The sequence below is a fragment of the Aethalodelphis obliquidens genome, unplaced genomic scaffold (genome assembly GCF_003676395.1).
Source record: "Aethalodelphis obliquidens isolate GAN/ISIS:26980383/991018 unplaced genomic scaffold, ASM367639v1 scaffold8, whole genome shotgun sequence".
NCBI classification, from domain to species: Eukaryota; Metazoa; Chordata; class Mammalia; order Artiodactyla; family Delphinidae; genus Aethalodelphis; species Aethalodelphis obliquidens.
Genome location: NW_020837952.1, coordinates 26,906,095 through 26,923,253, shown reverse-complemented (window position 1 = coordinate 26,923,253; position 17,159 = coordinate 26,906,095). Strand labels below are relative to the sequence as shown.

The window sequence follows — 17,159 nt, the reverse complement described above, 5'->3', positions numbered from 1 at the left end:
AATGAAACAGAACCTCTGCTCCTATGAAGCTTAAACTATGAGTTTTCCCAGACAACTCCTAAATTTCTAATTTTATGCAATCTCTTAGGAAAATGAAAAAAACAACAAAACAGTTATCACAGTTGTTCAAAAGAGGATATTATTTCTCATAGAAAATTTTACCATCAAATATAAAGCCTTCATTCAAAGAGAATTGTCCTAATAGAAAGAGCACTTAAGATTGATAGTTACCCTATGGAAAAAGAAGACAATCTCCTATGTGGTATAATTTTAAGAATACTGCATTATATCTAATCCAAAATATAAACTACTTTCACTTATATATTAAACATTTCAGTGGCAGAAATTTAGCAAGAATACTAATGCTCAGGGCACTCACAGTTAGAATCATATTTTAAATTAATCTCTTGCAAGTCATTGACATACTTTATGAACTCACTGTATTACGCTGTTTCCTTTCATTCTTCCACAATTACTATTTACCAAGCACACTGTTAGATAACCAGGAGATTATAAAGATATATAAGACATGGTCCCTGTCATCAAGGAATTGTTATATTAATTAGAGAAATCTACCAACAACTGCATTCTAAGAAGAAATTAAACACAAGCAGGTAAATTTTGACTTGGGTTAGGAAGGGTGAGTAAGTACCCAGAGAAATGACTGAACTCAGGAGATTATAATAAAAAGTGTGAGTAGCTTATTGGATAGTGGACAGACTGACAAAGTAAGTTGTAAGATGGAGACATGAGTAAGGAATATTTCCAAACATAACAGAACTTTTTTACTGAATAAAAAATTTCTTTCAGTATGTGTGAGTGACCTGAGTTACCAGCAGACCTGGGTCTTATTTATCTCCAAATGGATTAAACTGGATTGACTGAGATGGCAGGAACATTTGAAGTGGTTCTGGAATTATTATGCCTCCAGGAACTCACATATAATCTGAAAGAATAGAAAAGAAAAGAAAAGAAACTAATAGTTGGGACATAGAGGTAGCTGAAAACATAGAAAGGAAAACAGGACAACACACTCAAAGAGAAAGCCACACAGAGGGAGGAAAGCAGATAAAGAAAACTAGATGTTGAGAAAGGAAAAAAGATGGCATGAGGATACATTTAAAGGAATTTGAAAGAAAATAAGGCTATGAAAATTCATGGAAGACAAAATAGATGTAAAAAGGAATAACTAAAAGTAGTAATTTTAAAAGAAAACTACTCCTTCCACCCCAAAAAGAATATATTTAATACTTTATGGTATAAAGATTATATCTTTGCTACTAGTGAAATTTCAATGGTGGCATTTCTATTGAGAAAACAGATGTCTAAAACTCTTAGAATATAACCTACCCTCATATTCAGGTAGAGGAGTACTGTCATTTCAGGCTTAGTGCTATTACAATGCTGAATGGAATTTGTTCTTTTTTTTTTAAACCATATACAAAAACAATAGCTACCGTGTTTATCATATGCTGGGGATTGTTCTAAATGCTTTATATAGATTTTCCCTTACAATCTTCACTTTTTAGTGGATGTATCTTTACAGCTCCCATTTTGCACTTGAGGAAACTGAGTCATAAGAATTTAAGCAACTGCCCTAAGGCAGAACAATAAGTCTCAAAGTCAGGCTTCTAACCAGAAAATTTGATGCCAGAGTCCTTAATTCATGACTGTGCTAACGGTGTTGATGGTAGAGATCTCTGTTCTGAGGAAAAGATCACACATACACATCCACACTTCAATATACATACACGTTTGTCCTAGGAATGATCACATTCCTAGGATAATAAAGATTATTATCTTTAAAATATAGAAATATAGAAAATGATTCCTTTTCCCCATTTGATACCTATTTACCAGTGATCCATACAGACAAAGCACATTAAAAAAAAATGGAAAATGTTAAGATTAGACTAGAAATAGATACTAGAGGGCCAGAGACTCAGCACCATTAATGAAATTTCACACTGCTGGGAAACAGATTCCACATTTATGAAGAAATACAATTTGAATTCTACTCAGCCTATCAGATTTTAGAGTAATATCTTGATTTCCAAAAAGAAAATCATTATTCCTTATGACATAAACTTACGCACTGCTTCTGATTTTTACTATTCACCTTTTAAGCTACACATGCTATAAAAATGATTTACCATCAGTAATAAATTATAATGCATATAATATTGGGGACAATGGTTATGCAAAGTTTTTGCACTCTCCTTGCTGCAACTAAAGAGCATTCCAGTACTTCATTTGCCTTTGGAAAAAAAATAAGAACACTTTCTCAAATAAATGCTAGTTAATTACAACATATTTTGGCAATTAAATGCTAGAAATCATATAGGTATATTTGAGACCCTTTGTTACATCAGTTCTTTGGGTATTTTTCATTGATTCTGAAACCTAAAAATGGAGGAGTGAAAGGGCATTTAGCATTGAAACTAATTAGCATTGAAAGAAAAAGAATAATGATATATTTTAAAAGACCAATTAGTGTGGGATTACATGTGGAAAGGTTAACAGAAGTCCAGTATAAACACTTTTCTGAACAGGTTAAAAACATTCATTTGGTACTTCTTTTAACAACAAATACAATAGTCCCCCTTATTCACAGTTTCATTTTCCACGGTTTCAGTTACCCACAGTCAACCATGGTCCCAAGATATTAGATGGAAAATTCCAGAAATAAACAATTCATAAGTTTTAAATTGTGAGCTGGTCAGAGCTGCAGGATGAAATCCTGAGTTGTCCTGCTCCATCTTGCCCAGGGTATCAATCAACCCTTTGTCCAGCATTTCCCACCCATTAGTCAGTAGCCTTTCTGGTTATCAGATCGACTGTCAGATAGCGCAGTGCTTTTGTTCAAGTCACCCTTATTTTACTTAGTAATGGCCCCAAAGTGCAAGAGTAGTGATGCTGGCAATTCAGAGATGCCAAAGAGAAGCCATAAAGTGTTTCTTTTAAGTGAAAAGATGAAAAATGTTCTCAATAAGGAAAGAAAAAGTAATCGTATGCTGAGGCTGCTAAGATCTTCAGTAAAAATGATATTTCTGTGACATTCTATGAAATTGGGAAGAAGGGGAAAAAATGTACAAGTTTTGCTGTTGTACCTCAAACTGTGAAAGTTATTGCCATAGTATGTGATAAGTGCTTAGTTAAGATAGAAAAGGCATTAAATTTGTACAAGAAGATGTTTTGAGAGAGAGAGAGAGGGACCACATTCACATAACTCTTATTACGGTTTGTTATAATTTTTCTATTTTGTTATTAGTTACGGTTGTTAATCTCTGTGCCTTATTTATAAATTAAACTTTAGAAATTAAACTTTATGTATAAGAAAAAAACACAGTACATATCGGTTCAGTACTATTCATGGTTTCAGGCATCCACTGGGGGTCTTGGAATGTATCCCCTGTGGGTAAGGGGGATGAATGTAGAAATATATTACCCTTAAGACAATAACAGGTTTTAAATAGTCTGAAAAAATTTACTCTATACTTTCCAGCATTAACGAAATGGTGCAATTACTTCCTAACTTATAGCTATCTAGAAGTTACAAATTCTAAGTAAAACGCTATATGAAGTACTCCACTTCCATATTTGACAAACGTTTGCTGTGTTTTCTGCAAGCATCCTTAAGGTGTAGGAAACCAAAAAGATTTTTTAAAAAGATGGTCCTTGTGTTAATTAAAGCAGTCCATTTTCCCCCTGCATGTCAATACTTTAATTGACTTTCTAAATTTTTGAAATAAATATATAGTGTTATCATCAACCTACCTTATAAAATATAGTATCAGTTTCATGCTCATGAATTTTTAAACTATATACTTTAACAATACCGCCTGGAACAGGACTCGGGCTCCATTTCAGCCATACAAGGTCTGAAGTGTAGTTGACTAAAGTCAAATTTTGAGGAGGTGCTAAAGGCACTGCAGGAAAACACATTATAAAACTTATATTCATAACATTTTTTAGCAGAAAAATATCATCGTGACTCTAGCTTCTTGAAGACACTAGTTAAGAAAGACTTATAAACTGATCATATTTTAATTTCAGAAATAAAGAGCATAAGTAATCATGCTTTTGTACTTGGAACTCAGTAGTTCCAAAGTAGCTTTAAACAGAACACCCTGTTCTGAAGATCAAATTAAAAAAAAAAAGGTTCAGCAAAGCAGATGAGTAGTTGTCAGGCTGTTACAAATAGACAATCAAATATCCTTTCATTTTCCATGCTGTTCCTTAAAAAGAGAGAGCAAGTGCTGCAACAGTGAAATCATTGGAAGAAATATGGATTCTGGCTTACCTGACTCATCTGTGTAAAAGAAAAGAACACTGGAAGGACCCAGTCCTTTTATAGTTCTTGCAGCAGCAAAAAAACTATATAATGTAAATGGTGAAAGCTCGTCCAGTATTACATAGTTATCAGAAGTAACAAAAGAATAATTCTCACTTGGTCCTTGTAAAATTAAATCATAACTTATTATTGCACCATTTGGTTTTACTGGGGGATCCCATGATAAGAGAACTGAGGTAGAGGAAAGGTTTTTAAAAGTGTTGATTATTGGTGAAGTTTCTGGGACTATAAAAGAAAAAAAGAATATTAAGTGAAACAAAAGTGATTAGCATCAAGAAGAAGAGGCTTTAATAATAATGGGACTTAATTTTTATCAACAGGTAATTATTTTAATTTTAAGAAACTTAGAGCTTACTGTGTTTATTGAAAGGCTAATTACTTAAGAACAAACAGAATCTATGTAGTGATAAGAATAATGTTTTCTATCAGAAAGCAATATAAATAAGAGAACACCAACAATCTGCTTAATAGGCAATAAAAGGGTCCAGCCTACCATCTTCTTCAGTTTTGATGTGTAGTTGGGCAGTATAGGTATCAGAGAATCCCTTTTCTGTTGATGGAGTGATTTTTAATATATAATCAGTATATTTTTCCAGATTATCAAAATACATGCTTCTGTCATATGTAACTAGAGGTGGTCTCACGTGGCGAGGAGTTTGCTGTGAGCTCAGAGAAACATAGTAGAAGACTAGACCGTTTGGTTGAGACGGAGGGCCCCAGCTTACATTTATTGCAGTTGACGAAATGGACTTGTAAGTCAGGTTTCCAACAACTCCTTCAGGTACTATGACAGGTAATGTGCAAAATATAAAAATCATCAGTCACCCTAAATAAAATATAAGTAAATTCACAAACCGGAGGATAATTGTTGAAATGGCAACTACTACATCACCTGCTCTTACATTATTTAAATCCACATGTGGTAACATCATCTACTACAAAATATCTTCTAAATAATTATATTAAAATCATTCAAAATAAACCCTGTCATCTTTAATATATGTGAGAACTGTTTTATGCAATATTTTCTTGGCTTTTCCTTCCTACAAGATGGTGATTTTGAGTCTGTATATGAGATTATGAGTATGTGATGGAAATTATGTGTATGAGATTAGGAGTATGCACACATGTATGTGTGCATGTATACTCAGATATTTAAATATTATCTAAACAATATTTTTAGTTTCTTTCTTCTAAAGATTATCCTTATTGTACATATGAAGTCATCCAGGGCCTCTCACTGGGAACAGTGCACAGTGTTTATTATTCATGGTGCTATAATAACAACTGATAAAACGTTATAGGTTGGTGAAAATCTTGGGAGAGATCTGCATTTAAAGAATTCCTGAAATGATATTGACCACAAATTGCACTAAACATTTTTGCTAAAGACTCCCCAAACTTGTATTTCCACATATCATTACCTACTCTGCTGATCAATGAGTAAACAATTTAAAAGATTGTTCCAAGAACAGGGAGAACATTCATTCTTCATACTTAAAGTATCTGTCAAATTTATAATCTTCAAATAATAAACAGAATTCTACTCTCAGCAGAAATTTAGGTCAGTATCATTTCTCAGTAAGAGGACTAATCTTTAAAAAATAAATGGACCACAGAAACAACCACAAGAAGAAATAGACAATGATCCATGTATCATCGTAGTCTTGAAACTGAAACCTAAAAAACAGCAAGAGCTTCAGTCATTATAGTTTTCTGAATACTCAACACAAACAGGATTCTGCAGAAGCCACAAATGAGAAACTTCCAGAGTTAAAAAAAAAAAAGGTATTTTGGACATATTAGTCACAAACACAATAAGAACAAAGATGCTGCATAAAATCCTTTGTGGGTTCAAAGACTGAAAAGGAAACAAGTTGCTAGAGAGAAAAAAATGTCATTTCTAGAGCAAATGGATATTAAGTATTGGAAAATCCATCCACATACGCAACGGTTTTTTCCATGCCCATAACCGATGGCTGTGACATCTTTCGAAGCAATGAAAGTGACAGAATTTTTATAAATGGATGGTAGCAGTTTTCAGGAATAGAAAAGGCTGTTACTATTGTAATAGGTTTATAGCTATATTAAATGCATTTTCAAACTTCTATGACTGGTTAAATGTGCCTAAATAAAACACATATTTTATTACCAATACATACAAATAGAAAAAGATTCTGAAATAATTATAAAGTTTTAAATTAATCCTATTAAACATTAATGAATGCTTTTCATTTACATACTGTCTTGATCTGTGTATACTTGAACTATGTCACTGCTTTTATTCCCATTTCCAACTGAAGTACTTGCTGTTACCCAAAATGTATAGTAGCTGAATATTGCCAGTTTATCTATTATTGCAGATACGGTCATATTGTCAAAGTCATTGGTTACTTCATGGAGTGTAAAATTCTGAAAAATAAACATATTGTTTTAATTGTTCAGAGTATATTTTTAGTATACATGAGCATTTCAAAGTAATTATTATTCATGGATTGGTTGCCTCAGTATTTTAATATGTTAATTTTTGAGGAAAATAAACAAAGAACTTTTTTAATTGCAATAATTAAACTGGAAATATGTTTGTACTAAAAGAGGAATAGATGGTAGCAGTTTTATTAAATCAACATACAGAGTAGCAGAAACTCCAAGCTTAGCTGCGGTGAGGAAGGTCTAGTGGTGAACTGGAAATGCTACAATGTGCTGACCAGTGTCAGTTTCCCTTATGAAACATTCAAGTATTTTTCAAAACATTGACTATATATTTTTAAACAAGTTTGGGAGTATTATAAAAATTTTAAGTGTTTTCTTCCTGTTAACAGTGTAGGAATTACGGAAGTGTTCACCTCTTTCTATGAACTCAAATGGTTATTATCTTTCATAGACCCTCTTTTTTTCTACAATCATGTAGAGAAATGGGAAGGCAGTTGGATACACTCTCATATGTGCTGAGTAAGAGAAATTTTACAATTCTCTTGCATGACCCTAGTTATATTTGTCCCAAGGCATTTTTTGATAATTAAGGAATTACAATCATCCCTTCCTTGACCAAATTTTAAACACAAAACACATAGTCAAAATCAATTCTAAAATAAAGGAAAACAGACTTTTTAAAAAGTCACGTAGGTAATTAAATATGAATTAAGTATGAATAATTTTATAATAATGTCTACTTATACTGAGAAATCTGAATCATTCCAATCTGCGCAAAGCCCTTAGAGTCCAAAGACCTGCATTCAATTCTGGCAACAGCTCTGGATAAATCATCTGATCACAAAGCTTCTCCAACTGTAAAATGGGAATAATCATTTCCATTTCACAGAGGGCTTTTGAGGATTAGATAATATAAAGCATATAAAACAATACCATCTCTGGCACATGATAAAAAACTGATAATTGGTAAAAAGTTCATTAAAATTAGTAACACAGGATAATCAATTTGACTAAAATTTATAGTTATCGTGGTTCTGCAATGTATCAACAAACTAAATTCAGCAAATTTTTGTGGTTCTTTCCCAGTATAGGGAGTGGGGGAGAGTAAGTGTCAGAAAAGATCTATTTAACTTTTGTGGTGACTTATTTAGGAACAGACAAGTTAAAACATATTTAATCTCACACAAAATATGATCTGTGAACTTAATATCTTCCAACACATCTACTTTACACATGGCATAACTGGCTTACATAAATTCTCTCTTAAAATATTAATAGAGCTTTGTGACTTTTCTTTGCTATAGAATTTATTCCGACTACCTATGACCTACCTTGATGACAATATTAAGTAACAAATTATTTTTAATCACCCAGAAGTTATTCATGCTGAGTGTGAGTAAACATGCACAAACATGTAACAAAGTTAGAATTATACCAATTATCCAGATGATTATTCCATTCATCTATTTATTTTTGGAAAAAATGTCTTGTGGCTCAAACTATCTAATTAAGGTTTATTCTTTGTGTATATGAATGCAGTCAGAAGGTATTTAGTAAAAACTTCTCAAATTTGATTAATCAGCCAGTACTCATTTAACACTTTTTAATAAAAGACACTATATCAGGCAAACTGAGGAGACATAAGTGGGTAAATGTTAAAATGTAGAAGAGTTAATATACTATACAAAACACAATATACCATAGTTGGAGGAGGGACAAGATGTATTGCCAAGTAGTAGCAAAGAGATTAAATTCCACAAAGTCAGAAGAAGGAAAGATCACTTCACAACAAACTCAAGTGCTCCAAAATTATAACTAAGTACTGAAAATAACGTTGATCTGTTATAAGAATTTTACGTTCTATGATTAAAACATTTATTGAGCATTATCATACTGTACCAGAGGACTTCAGGGGATGGAAAGACAAGCGTCACACACAAGTCTTTTCTTCGTGTTATTTGCTATGGGATGAGGGAGCTAAGATAAGTAGCAGATACCAGGAATAGAAAGCAGAATATGATGTGCCATGCATGAGATATGCCACAAAGTTCTATGGGAAGAAGAAAGAGAAGGAAGAAAACAGCTCTACATCTATTCTGCTACATAATTTTCATTTTGAGGATTTCTTCTATTCTACCAATCCAAAATAGAAAATTAGGTAGTGAAGATTTTTATGCTATATTTAATGTTAACTTCAGAAATAAATTAAAGCACGGATGAACTTCAAGAAATATAAGAAATGTTTTAACATCATTAGCCTGTGTGCCCTCTTGCAGCTGTCACACTTAAAGCACTCTTAAGATAATTTAATAAAAGATAACATTTTCTAAGATAGATGAATTGCAAAAGGTATCATATTATATACTCAGGTTTGAATAAGAAGGTTCATAAAATCATGTTGAAATCATAGTTAAACATTTACACTCGATTACCTAGATGTGGACAAAGAGAACCAAAATTGAATCAGAGACAAGCCATAAAGTAAACCGTACAGAGGCAAAACCTTTGCTAAGATTCAGAACTACTGAATTTTGAATACTGAATATTGGTTAAATGCATGAAAAAAATCTGCAATTTGAATGGTCTCTATGACATAATGACACATTATTAAATTTGTAAACACATTGTGGTAAAAAAAAATAAATTGCACACTGATCCCCATTCTTCCCCAAATACAGAACAAAAAGGAAGAGCAAAAATTGCTTGATGTACAGAGTTAAACAAACAAACAGATCTTCTTTTCTTATGCAGTCCCACTCTGAGAGGGCCTTGAGCAGAATATAAAAATAGAACCAAACTCTGGACTGTCTTTTACTCACTGCTGAGTAAGGCCTAAGATAGCTTGCAAAGTTCTGCTCTGACCTTATTCATTAGCCTAAACTGTACTAAATCAAGTCATACTTTAGTCCCAGAGATTTCTGCTCACAAGAACTCTAGTGGCTACACATGGGTTGTTAATCACAAATGGAATTAGGCAACTTAGAATTAATAAGACTCATCTCTATCCTCCTTCTGCTTAAAAGGATGCAAACACTTAATAATGGTCAGAGTCATAATCAACATGCAGTCAACAGTCCCTATCAGTAAGGTACATATTCTGTAAATTGCAGTATTTCTTCTAAATTAGTGTTTTCCAAGTTATATTCCAACTCTCCCCATTCCTGATTCAATCACAAACAGTCCAGTTTTAATCTTTTCATCTACTAGAGTTCTGTGAAACAGTTTGGAGAAATAAAAGAATTTGGCTGAAAAATTAAAACTATTTCTTTAAACAAAATGCACTTTAGCTATTTTTATAACTGTTATTGTTCCTATCTCAGAAAGTGTCCATCTGCAAAGTGTGCGACCCTATAACCTTGCATACCTCAAGTTAAATAAGCACATTTTAATAGTTTCATTACATCTGATACGAAGCAATGATGATGATGATGATGATGATAAGCCCTCCTGCTAACAACTGAAAATATTTTTAGAATTGAAGAAAAACACACAAACACATCCAAACATGAAAACTATTTATATTATATACAAACAAAAAGAAATTTTTTTTTAGCTGAGAAATAATTGAGGGTAAATGAAACCATTAACTCTCTAGTGAACACTTCTTGGAGAAGAGGCACTCAGGGCCATATTTATATACAGAATTTTTAGAAGGTGGCAGCTTCATTGTTGGTAACACATTTGAAGCTGATAGAGAAACGTGTGTGTTTGAGTATATGTGTGCATGCTTAGACAGTTTAAAATGTATTTATTTCTCCACCACATTTTTCTATGTCAATGGCAGTTCTACAAAATGTCTACACAAAATTCTAACAAGCAACTTTTTCTACCATGCCAAGTCTTTATCAACAGAGCTGAAGGATGTAAGTAAAGAAGGAGAAAACTCAGGTCTTACCTGCACAAAAGTACCTGAAGTATTCCTGTAATAAACAGAATAATATTGTATAATCCCATTAGGTTTTGAAGGAGGCGTCCAAAAAAGAAGTACTGATGAAGAACTGAGGTTTGCATAATGAACATCTTGAGGAGGATCACTTGGTGCTAGAAAACAAATGATCGAACAAAAAACTGTACTTGTGTCTCTAAAAAATGTGTGAAATGTTCTAAATGTTACCTGCCTTTGATTAGTTATGATAATTGTTTAAAAACTAAGAATAATATCTAATTAGAAATCAGAAATGAAATCCACAAGGCTCATTGGGCCATCCCCGTAACACTCTACCATAGCAATATCTAAGCAGAGACAGACGGATTTCTTACTCATAAAACACTATCCCAGTTCTAAAACATGCCTACTGTCCTAGATTTGACAACAACATTATGACAAGTTTCCGATATAGAATGCATAATATGAAATTCTAATTTAACTTGCAATTTTGAAATTGAATAATAGAGGACAAAGGCGGAGAGCCGACTTCATGCGTTTTACTTTGTTTCATTTAAAAACACACTAAATGCTTACTAAATGTTGAGTTCTGTGCTGAGTGCATTTACAAATATAAATTCATTTAATCCTCATAAGGACCCTGTGAGGTAGGTAACATATCGTTTCCATAATACAGATGGGAAATTGAGGCACAGAGAGATTAACATCACATAGGTAGAGAGTGAGCAAAAAGCAATTTTGCATGTAACCGTGACAGATATTAGGTTTAATAAGACATATTTATATTTAACACATTTTTTTTCTGAGTATGATATTCTTTTACTTGGCCTACATCCATAAGAACTCACCTCCTTCGGGTGTTCGAAAGTTAATGATATTGCTTCTCGTTTTCCCTTCACCAAATCGGGTGCTAGCTGTTACATAAGCACTATATTCAACATTATAGTCCAAATCTGAGAACTCTAATGATGTTTCAGTTACATTAATGTTCTTTAATGATGATCTGTCCCTAAGAGGAAAATAAAGGATTATCTGCACAACTGACCTTTAAATTAAACGTTACAGATACATTTTGAGTACAAGTACATTAAAAATAAGCAACATTTATGCACAGATATTAATCCGGATTAATGGGATAAAGATGCTACTTATCCAGAAATGCTGAAAAGAACGAACTTCAGAATAATTCAGTGAGTAAATTCTTTTGTTTTCAAGTATACCCAGTAATTCAATCAAGTGTTAATAGGATGTTCATATTAAGAGTTTGCTTGGACTGATTTTAATGGCTCTCTAGGAATTCTGTGTGTTCAAAGTAATTACAGCATTCTTTTTCATACGAATGTTTTAGTTGTTCAAATATGTGTTCTACTGAAGTGTTGGCAAAATCTAATTTATACCATATATTTATCAAACACCTTTTACATATATTGTACAAAAGTAACATTTACTTCAGACCAATTCAAATCAATTTCAAATGATAAATACATGAATAGTAATATCTAAAATAACGAGTATGGGTTATCCTTTATTTATGTAATTAGAAACAAGATTTAAAATAATGTATGTACAACATAACAGGAAAGCAAAAAGTAGAGCTCACATCTCTCACTCAATTAAAATCTTAAATGTATCTGAAATATCACTTCAGAAAAGAAAGTAAATATTGACTTAAACTCTCCAAGTAAGTACCAAAATGCCAGGAGAGGGGGGAAATGTCTAAAGAGCATACTGTTGCTAAGTAATACAGCACTACAATTAATTTCAGTCATGTTAATTCAGTTTTTTAATTCATAGAATTGGGTATAGATTAGAATTTAAAGAATGAATATGTATATAATGGTACTGAAAACTATGCATTTTAAAAAGAAATTTTGATTTTTAAGAGCAATAAAGCGAGAGAGAGGCATGGACATATATACACTACCAAACGTAAGGTAGATAGCTAGTGGGAAGCAGCCGCATAGCACAGGGAGATCAGCTCGGTGCTTTGTGACCGCCTGGAGGGGTGGGATAGGGAGGGTGGGAGGGAGGGAGACTCAAGAGGGAAGAGATATGGGAACATATGTATAACTGATTCACTTTGTTATAAAGCAGAAACTAAGACACCATTGTAAAGCAATTATACTCCAATAAAGATGCAAAAAAATTAATTATTAAAGAATTTAGATAAGAAAATATGAGTAATATCACAGAAAAGATACAAATCTCATGTAATCTCAGTTTTTTCTTCTTTCGAAGCACAAGGCATCCGAGAGGTAAATGGATATTCCCTCTGAACATAAAATGCACTTTCTTTACCACTGAAATATTTGAATCCTTGAATCATTAAGGGGAATAACAGATTTTAAGTGAATTAAGGATATCCACAGAGAGATACATTTCAGCCATGGTTTTACCATTACAAAAGCATCAATTCACTCCAAATATAAGTATGGTTATCTGAAAAATAGCTGGAAAGCTTACCATGGTGAGAAATATGGATTCAGAGTATGAGATTAGAGACAGGCAGGATTAGCCAGGCTATTCAGTAATTTGAAAGAGTTTCATCAGACATCCTTTTTCAGAAGCCATAGGGAGAGCTGAGTTCTCTCTTTGACTTCGCTGAGACTATAGGAGAGAACCTTTTAAAACTCTTAATGCTGTGGCTATTAGGCTATTAGTCTGAGAAAGATGCCTTGTCATAGAAACTTTACCCAACTACATACTCCTGTCATTGGTCACAGGTCATTAGAACACTACAGTATAGCTAGTCCAATTCAGATCTCTAAAGCTATGAAATTAGCTAAAGCAACCTAATTGCATTATATCTGTTTCAAAACTTTCTTTTCAAGCATATTTTTAATAATATCTGCTGCCTTGTATGACTACTTTCTTACCCTGATCTTCACAGCAAAATAGTGCAGATAAGGATCTGCCTACAATAAGAAAAACCCCAATTATGTTCCATAAGTAACACAGAATCAAGGCAATTACCTGGAAAATGCAGGTCAAACATAAATTTTGTCTTAAATATCTGGATATTTCAGTAAAAAGAAGATAGTCTTTATAAATTATCTGAATAACAAATTCAATAGTCCACCTCAGCATACATAGGTATAGTTTCCACATCTACTCCAGTTTATCTCCAGGGACAAAACAGTGCTAACAAAAATTTTTCAAATACTGTTATGTCTTGTCTGTTTGGCGTTTGTAGTTTAGAGTTGTGGCTGATATTTTAATAACTATCGTAGAAAAATATCTGCGCACAGATAATCTTCAATCGAAGCTTCAACTTCTGGTACAAGTTCAGAATGTATCTTGGGTACATAAGAGATGGTCTGCCATAAAACTGAGAACCCAGAAGTAGGAAAAGGAAAGAGAAGTGACGCTGTTCCCAAGGATCCAACTCCACCCTCCTTGCTCTTATGCTGCTGCCAGATTGGCGGAAACACACAGAAACCTCTGGGCTGAGGCCTGAGCTCTCTGCTCTCTGAAGAGCCATCTCATGGGCAATCCTACAGTTTCTCCCATGCATAAGAAACCCAGCTTTGACGTTGCTGGAATCAGTTGTTACTCCTGGTTTTAGCTGGTTTAGTTTTAAAATGTCTGTTTTGTTCTTATTAGTTTAAAAATATTATAATAGGATTATGATGTGTTCCACTACAGCGTTTTATTTCCATTTATAAAAGTATATGTTCTATATCTTGATTTTTCTCATGTTAATAACAGTAATCTATACCATTATTTTCTTTTTAGTTGCCTAATTTGGATATAGCATATTTCTTCAGCCTTCCCTCTATAAATTAACATTTAGGTTGTTTCTCTTTTTTTTCATATTACTATCAGTGATGCAGTAATCATTCTTACTCAAATATCTTTCCATAACAATACTTTTATTTCTGCAGGTTAAATTCCCAATAGTGTGACTGAGTCAAATGGTTTTATAAAATCTTTATTTTAATGATAATTAATAAATCATTATTATCTGGAGTCACAGCAAGTGTGCAAACTTTCACCACCTGTCTGGATATTAATTTTCTTAATTTCTGCAAATTTAATTGACCAGAAGCATTTATTTAATTTGCACACCTCTGATGATGAGTAAAACAGATTATCTTCTTATTGGTCATTTGCAGTCCAATTTTTGGAATAACTTATTCATACATTTTCTTTTATATACTTTATTTTAGTCTTTTAAATGGAATACAGTATATGTCAGGGAGTTAAGGAGGCATTGTTCTTTTATAGTGCTGCTAATTGAGAAAGATAGATACCTTCCCCACTCCTTCTGTATTTAGTGATGATATGTATACAATCAATATTCAACAAAATTCAGCAAAATTCTTTGAGCACCTATTATATGTCAGGAACTATTAAGTGAGTAAGAGACAGGCCTTACCCTCAAAACAGAGGGACAAAGCAGTAAGTAACTATAAAACAATTTATTAATAACAGTGTGATCCCCTTAAGGGCAGTAATTTTTCCCCTAGTGGCTAAAAGCAAAGAAAAAGAGAAAGAATGAGTGAGGAAATTAATTGTGATCCAAGAGTAGAAAAGGAGAATAAAGCACAGCCCCCAGAGATGCAGGAAACTGTTCACTAGAAAGCAAGTTTGTGAGGTTTGAGCGTAGAATAGGGAGTTGAGGAGGGAAGAGGAAGAGAGAAGGCCCACCTGACAGAGCAGGTCTAACTCTTACATATCCAAAGCCATAAACTGTGTGGAAATGGAAGGACCATAAATGTCACACAATACTTAACCTATAAAGTAGATAACTTAGAAAATCAGCCAAACCTCCCACGCAGTGCAGATTTTCAAACTGAGGGAAAAAAAAAACTTGGGGAGTCTTCAGTGCTACCATTTTACTGATTTAACTTATAAACTCATTAGAACATTTTTAAAGCCTTTTTTTTTTTTTGCAGTACGCGGGCCTCTCACTGTTGTGGCCTCTTCCATTGCAGAGCACAGGCTCCGGACACGCAGGCTCAGCGGCCATGGTTCACGGGCCCAGCCGCTCTGCGGCATGTGGGATCTTCCCGGACTGGGGCATGAACCCGTGTCCCCTGCATCGGCAGGCGGACCCCCAACCACTGCGTCACCAGGGAAGCCCTAAAGCCTTTTTGAATTTGAGAAATCAAAAGAATTTGAATGACTTTGAAATTATTCTGAATAAATATAAGATGGAGTTTTTCTGTTTGTCTATACTCATTGGTAACATCAAGAAAACATATTGGGATGAAATTAATGGAGTCTTTAAGATGAAGTTATTTCCTAGTTAATTTACACTTCTTTTCAAAAGACAGACCACATTTTGACATCTAGGGCATAAAGGAAATTCTAGAGCTTAAGAGCAGTTTCTTTGCTCTGCTTTACCAATTCCTTTGCTCATTTCTTATCACATCAAGACTATGCTAAGCAACAACTGCCTAAGAGGAACCATGAATATCAAAACCATATGGAAAGACTTAAACAAAAGTCCCCATTTCCCTAAATGTGAACATGAATGGTTTCCTAGACAAGGTATGAGACTCTTTGAAGGTCATGGTCTCAATTCTAATCTTCATCATTTGGTATTTTGTTCCATGTGGGCAATCTAGCCTGATGATACACCCATTCCTGTACATTCCTATGAATTTATTTTTAAAAGTTTAATCTGCTACTATCTAAATATTCTACACTAATCCTTTCACTCACTAAATACCACTCTCCAAAATAAAGAATTTCAACATGCATTTACTTGACTATCAAATCATTTTCTCTCTCACATGACCCAGCAACTTCACTAATTTTCCCACTCCAATGACACTGGTCTTCTATGTTGCAATTACTCTAGAATATTTACTCTTCATAGATGGATTGAATCAGTAGGTTAATAATTACATATCAAAGAACCCCAAACTAGCATAAATAGCTGCATATTCTATGATCCTAAAGCTTTACTAGAATCTCAGAGAAAGTCTGAGTCGAAGTAGGGTATTCATTTATTGTTACTCTTATTCCTGCTGTCATCATTTGCTTGGCTGGTTGATTTCATTTGATTTGGTTTGACTTTGTTTTGCTTGTTTGCATTTAGCAGAAAAGACACATTTATAAGATTAGAGGAGAATGAGGTTGAAGCTCACTTATACACTTATAAACCATCCTCTTGAAGCCAACGTAGGAATTAGGGTCCACAAGACAGGAGGAGGGACTGTACTTAAGCTGGAGGAGAAAGATTTCATCCCCTGAGGACAGACACAATCCCTCGGGCCAAAATAAAGCATTTGGATTTTATTCCAAGAGTAACGGAAAGTCTTTTGAATGTTTTCTCCTGGGTGTAATCTTTGGGTGAGTGATGAAAATAAAATTTAAAAATCCCATTCAATACTGAGATTCATTCTTCTCTCTCTCTAGATAGACACACACAGGGAGGGAGGGAAGGAGGGAAGGAGGGAAGGAGGGAGGGAGGGAGGGAGGGAAGGGGGAGAGAGAGAGAGAGAGAGAGAGAGAGAGAGAGAGAGAGAGAGAGAG

At 33.7% G+C, this 17,159-nt stretch overlaps 1 protein-coding gene across 1 annotated transcript in view; it reads right to left on the bottom strand.

Moving 5' to 3' along the window:
• Positions 1 to 17,159, bottom strand: part of PTPRQ (protein tyrosine phosphatase receptor type Q) — a 192,189-nt gene that overhangs the window by 119,774 nt on the left and 55,256 nt on the right. Inside the window, exons 18-23 of the mRNA XM_027108215.1 lie at positions 11,522 to 11,682; positions 10,683 to 10,828; positions 6,598 to 6,766; positions 4,848 to 5,138; positions 4,304 to 4,579; positions 3,778 to 3,929 (exon numbers count right to left, since the gene is read on the bottom strand). Of these exons, the coding sequence (XP_026964016.1) occupies positions 3,778 to 3,929; positions 4,304 to 4,579; positions 4,848 to 5,138; positions 6,598 to 6,766; positions 10,683 to 10,828; positions 11,522 to 11,682 (1,195 nt within the window). The remainder of the gene's footprint in view (positions 1 to 3,777; positions 3,930 to 4,303; positions 4,580 to 4,847; positions 5,139 to 6,597; positions 6,767 to 10,682; positions 10,829 to 11,521; positions 11,683 to 17,159) is intronic.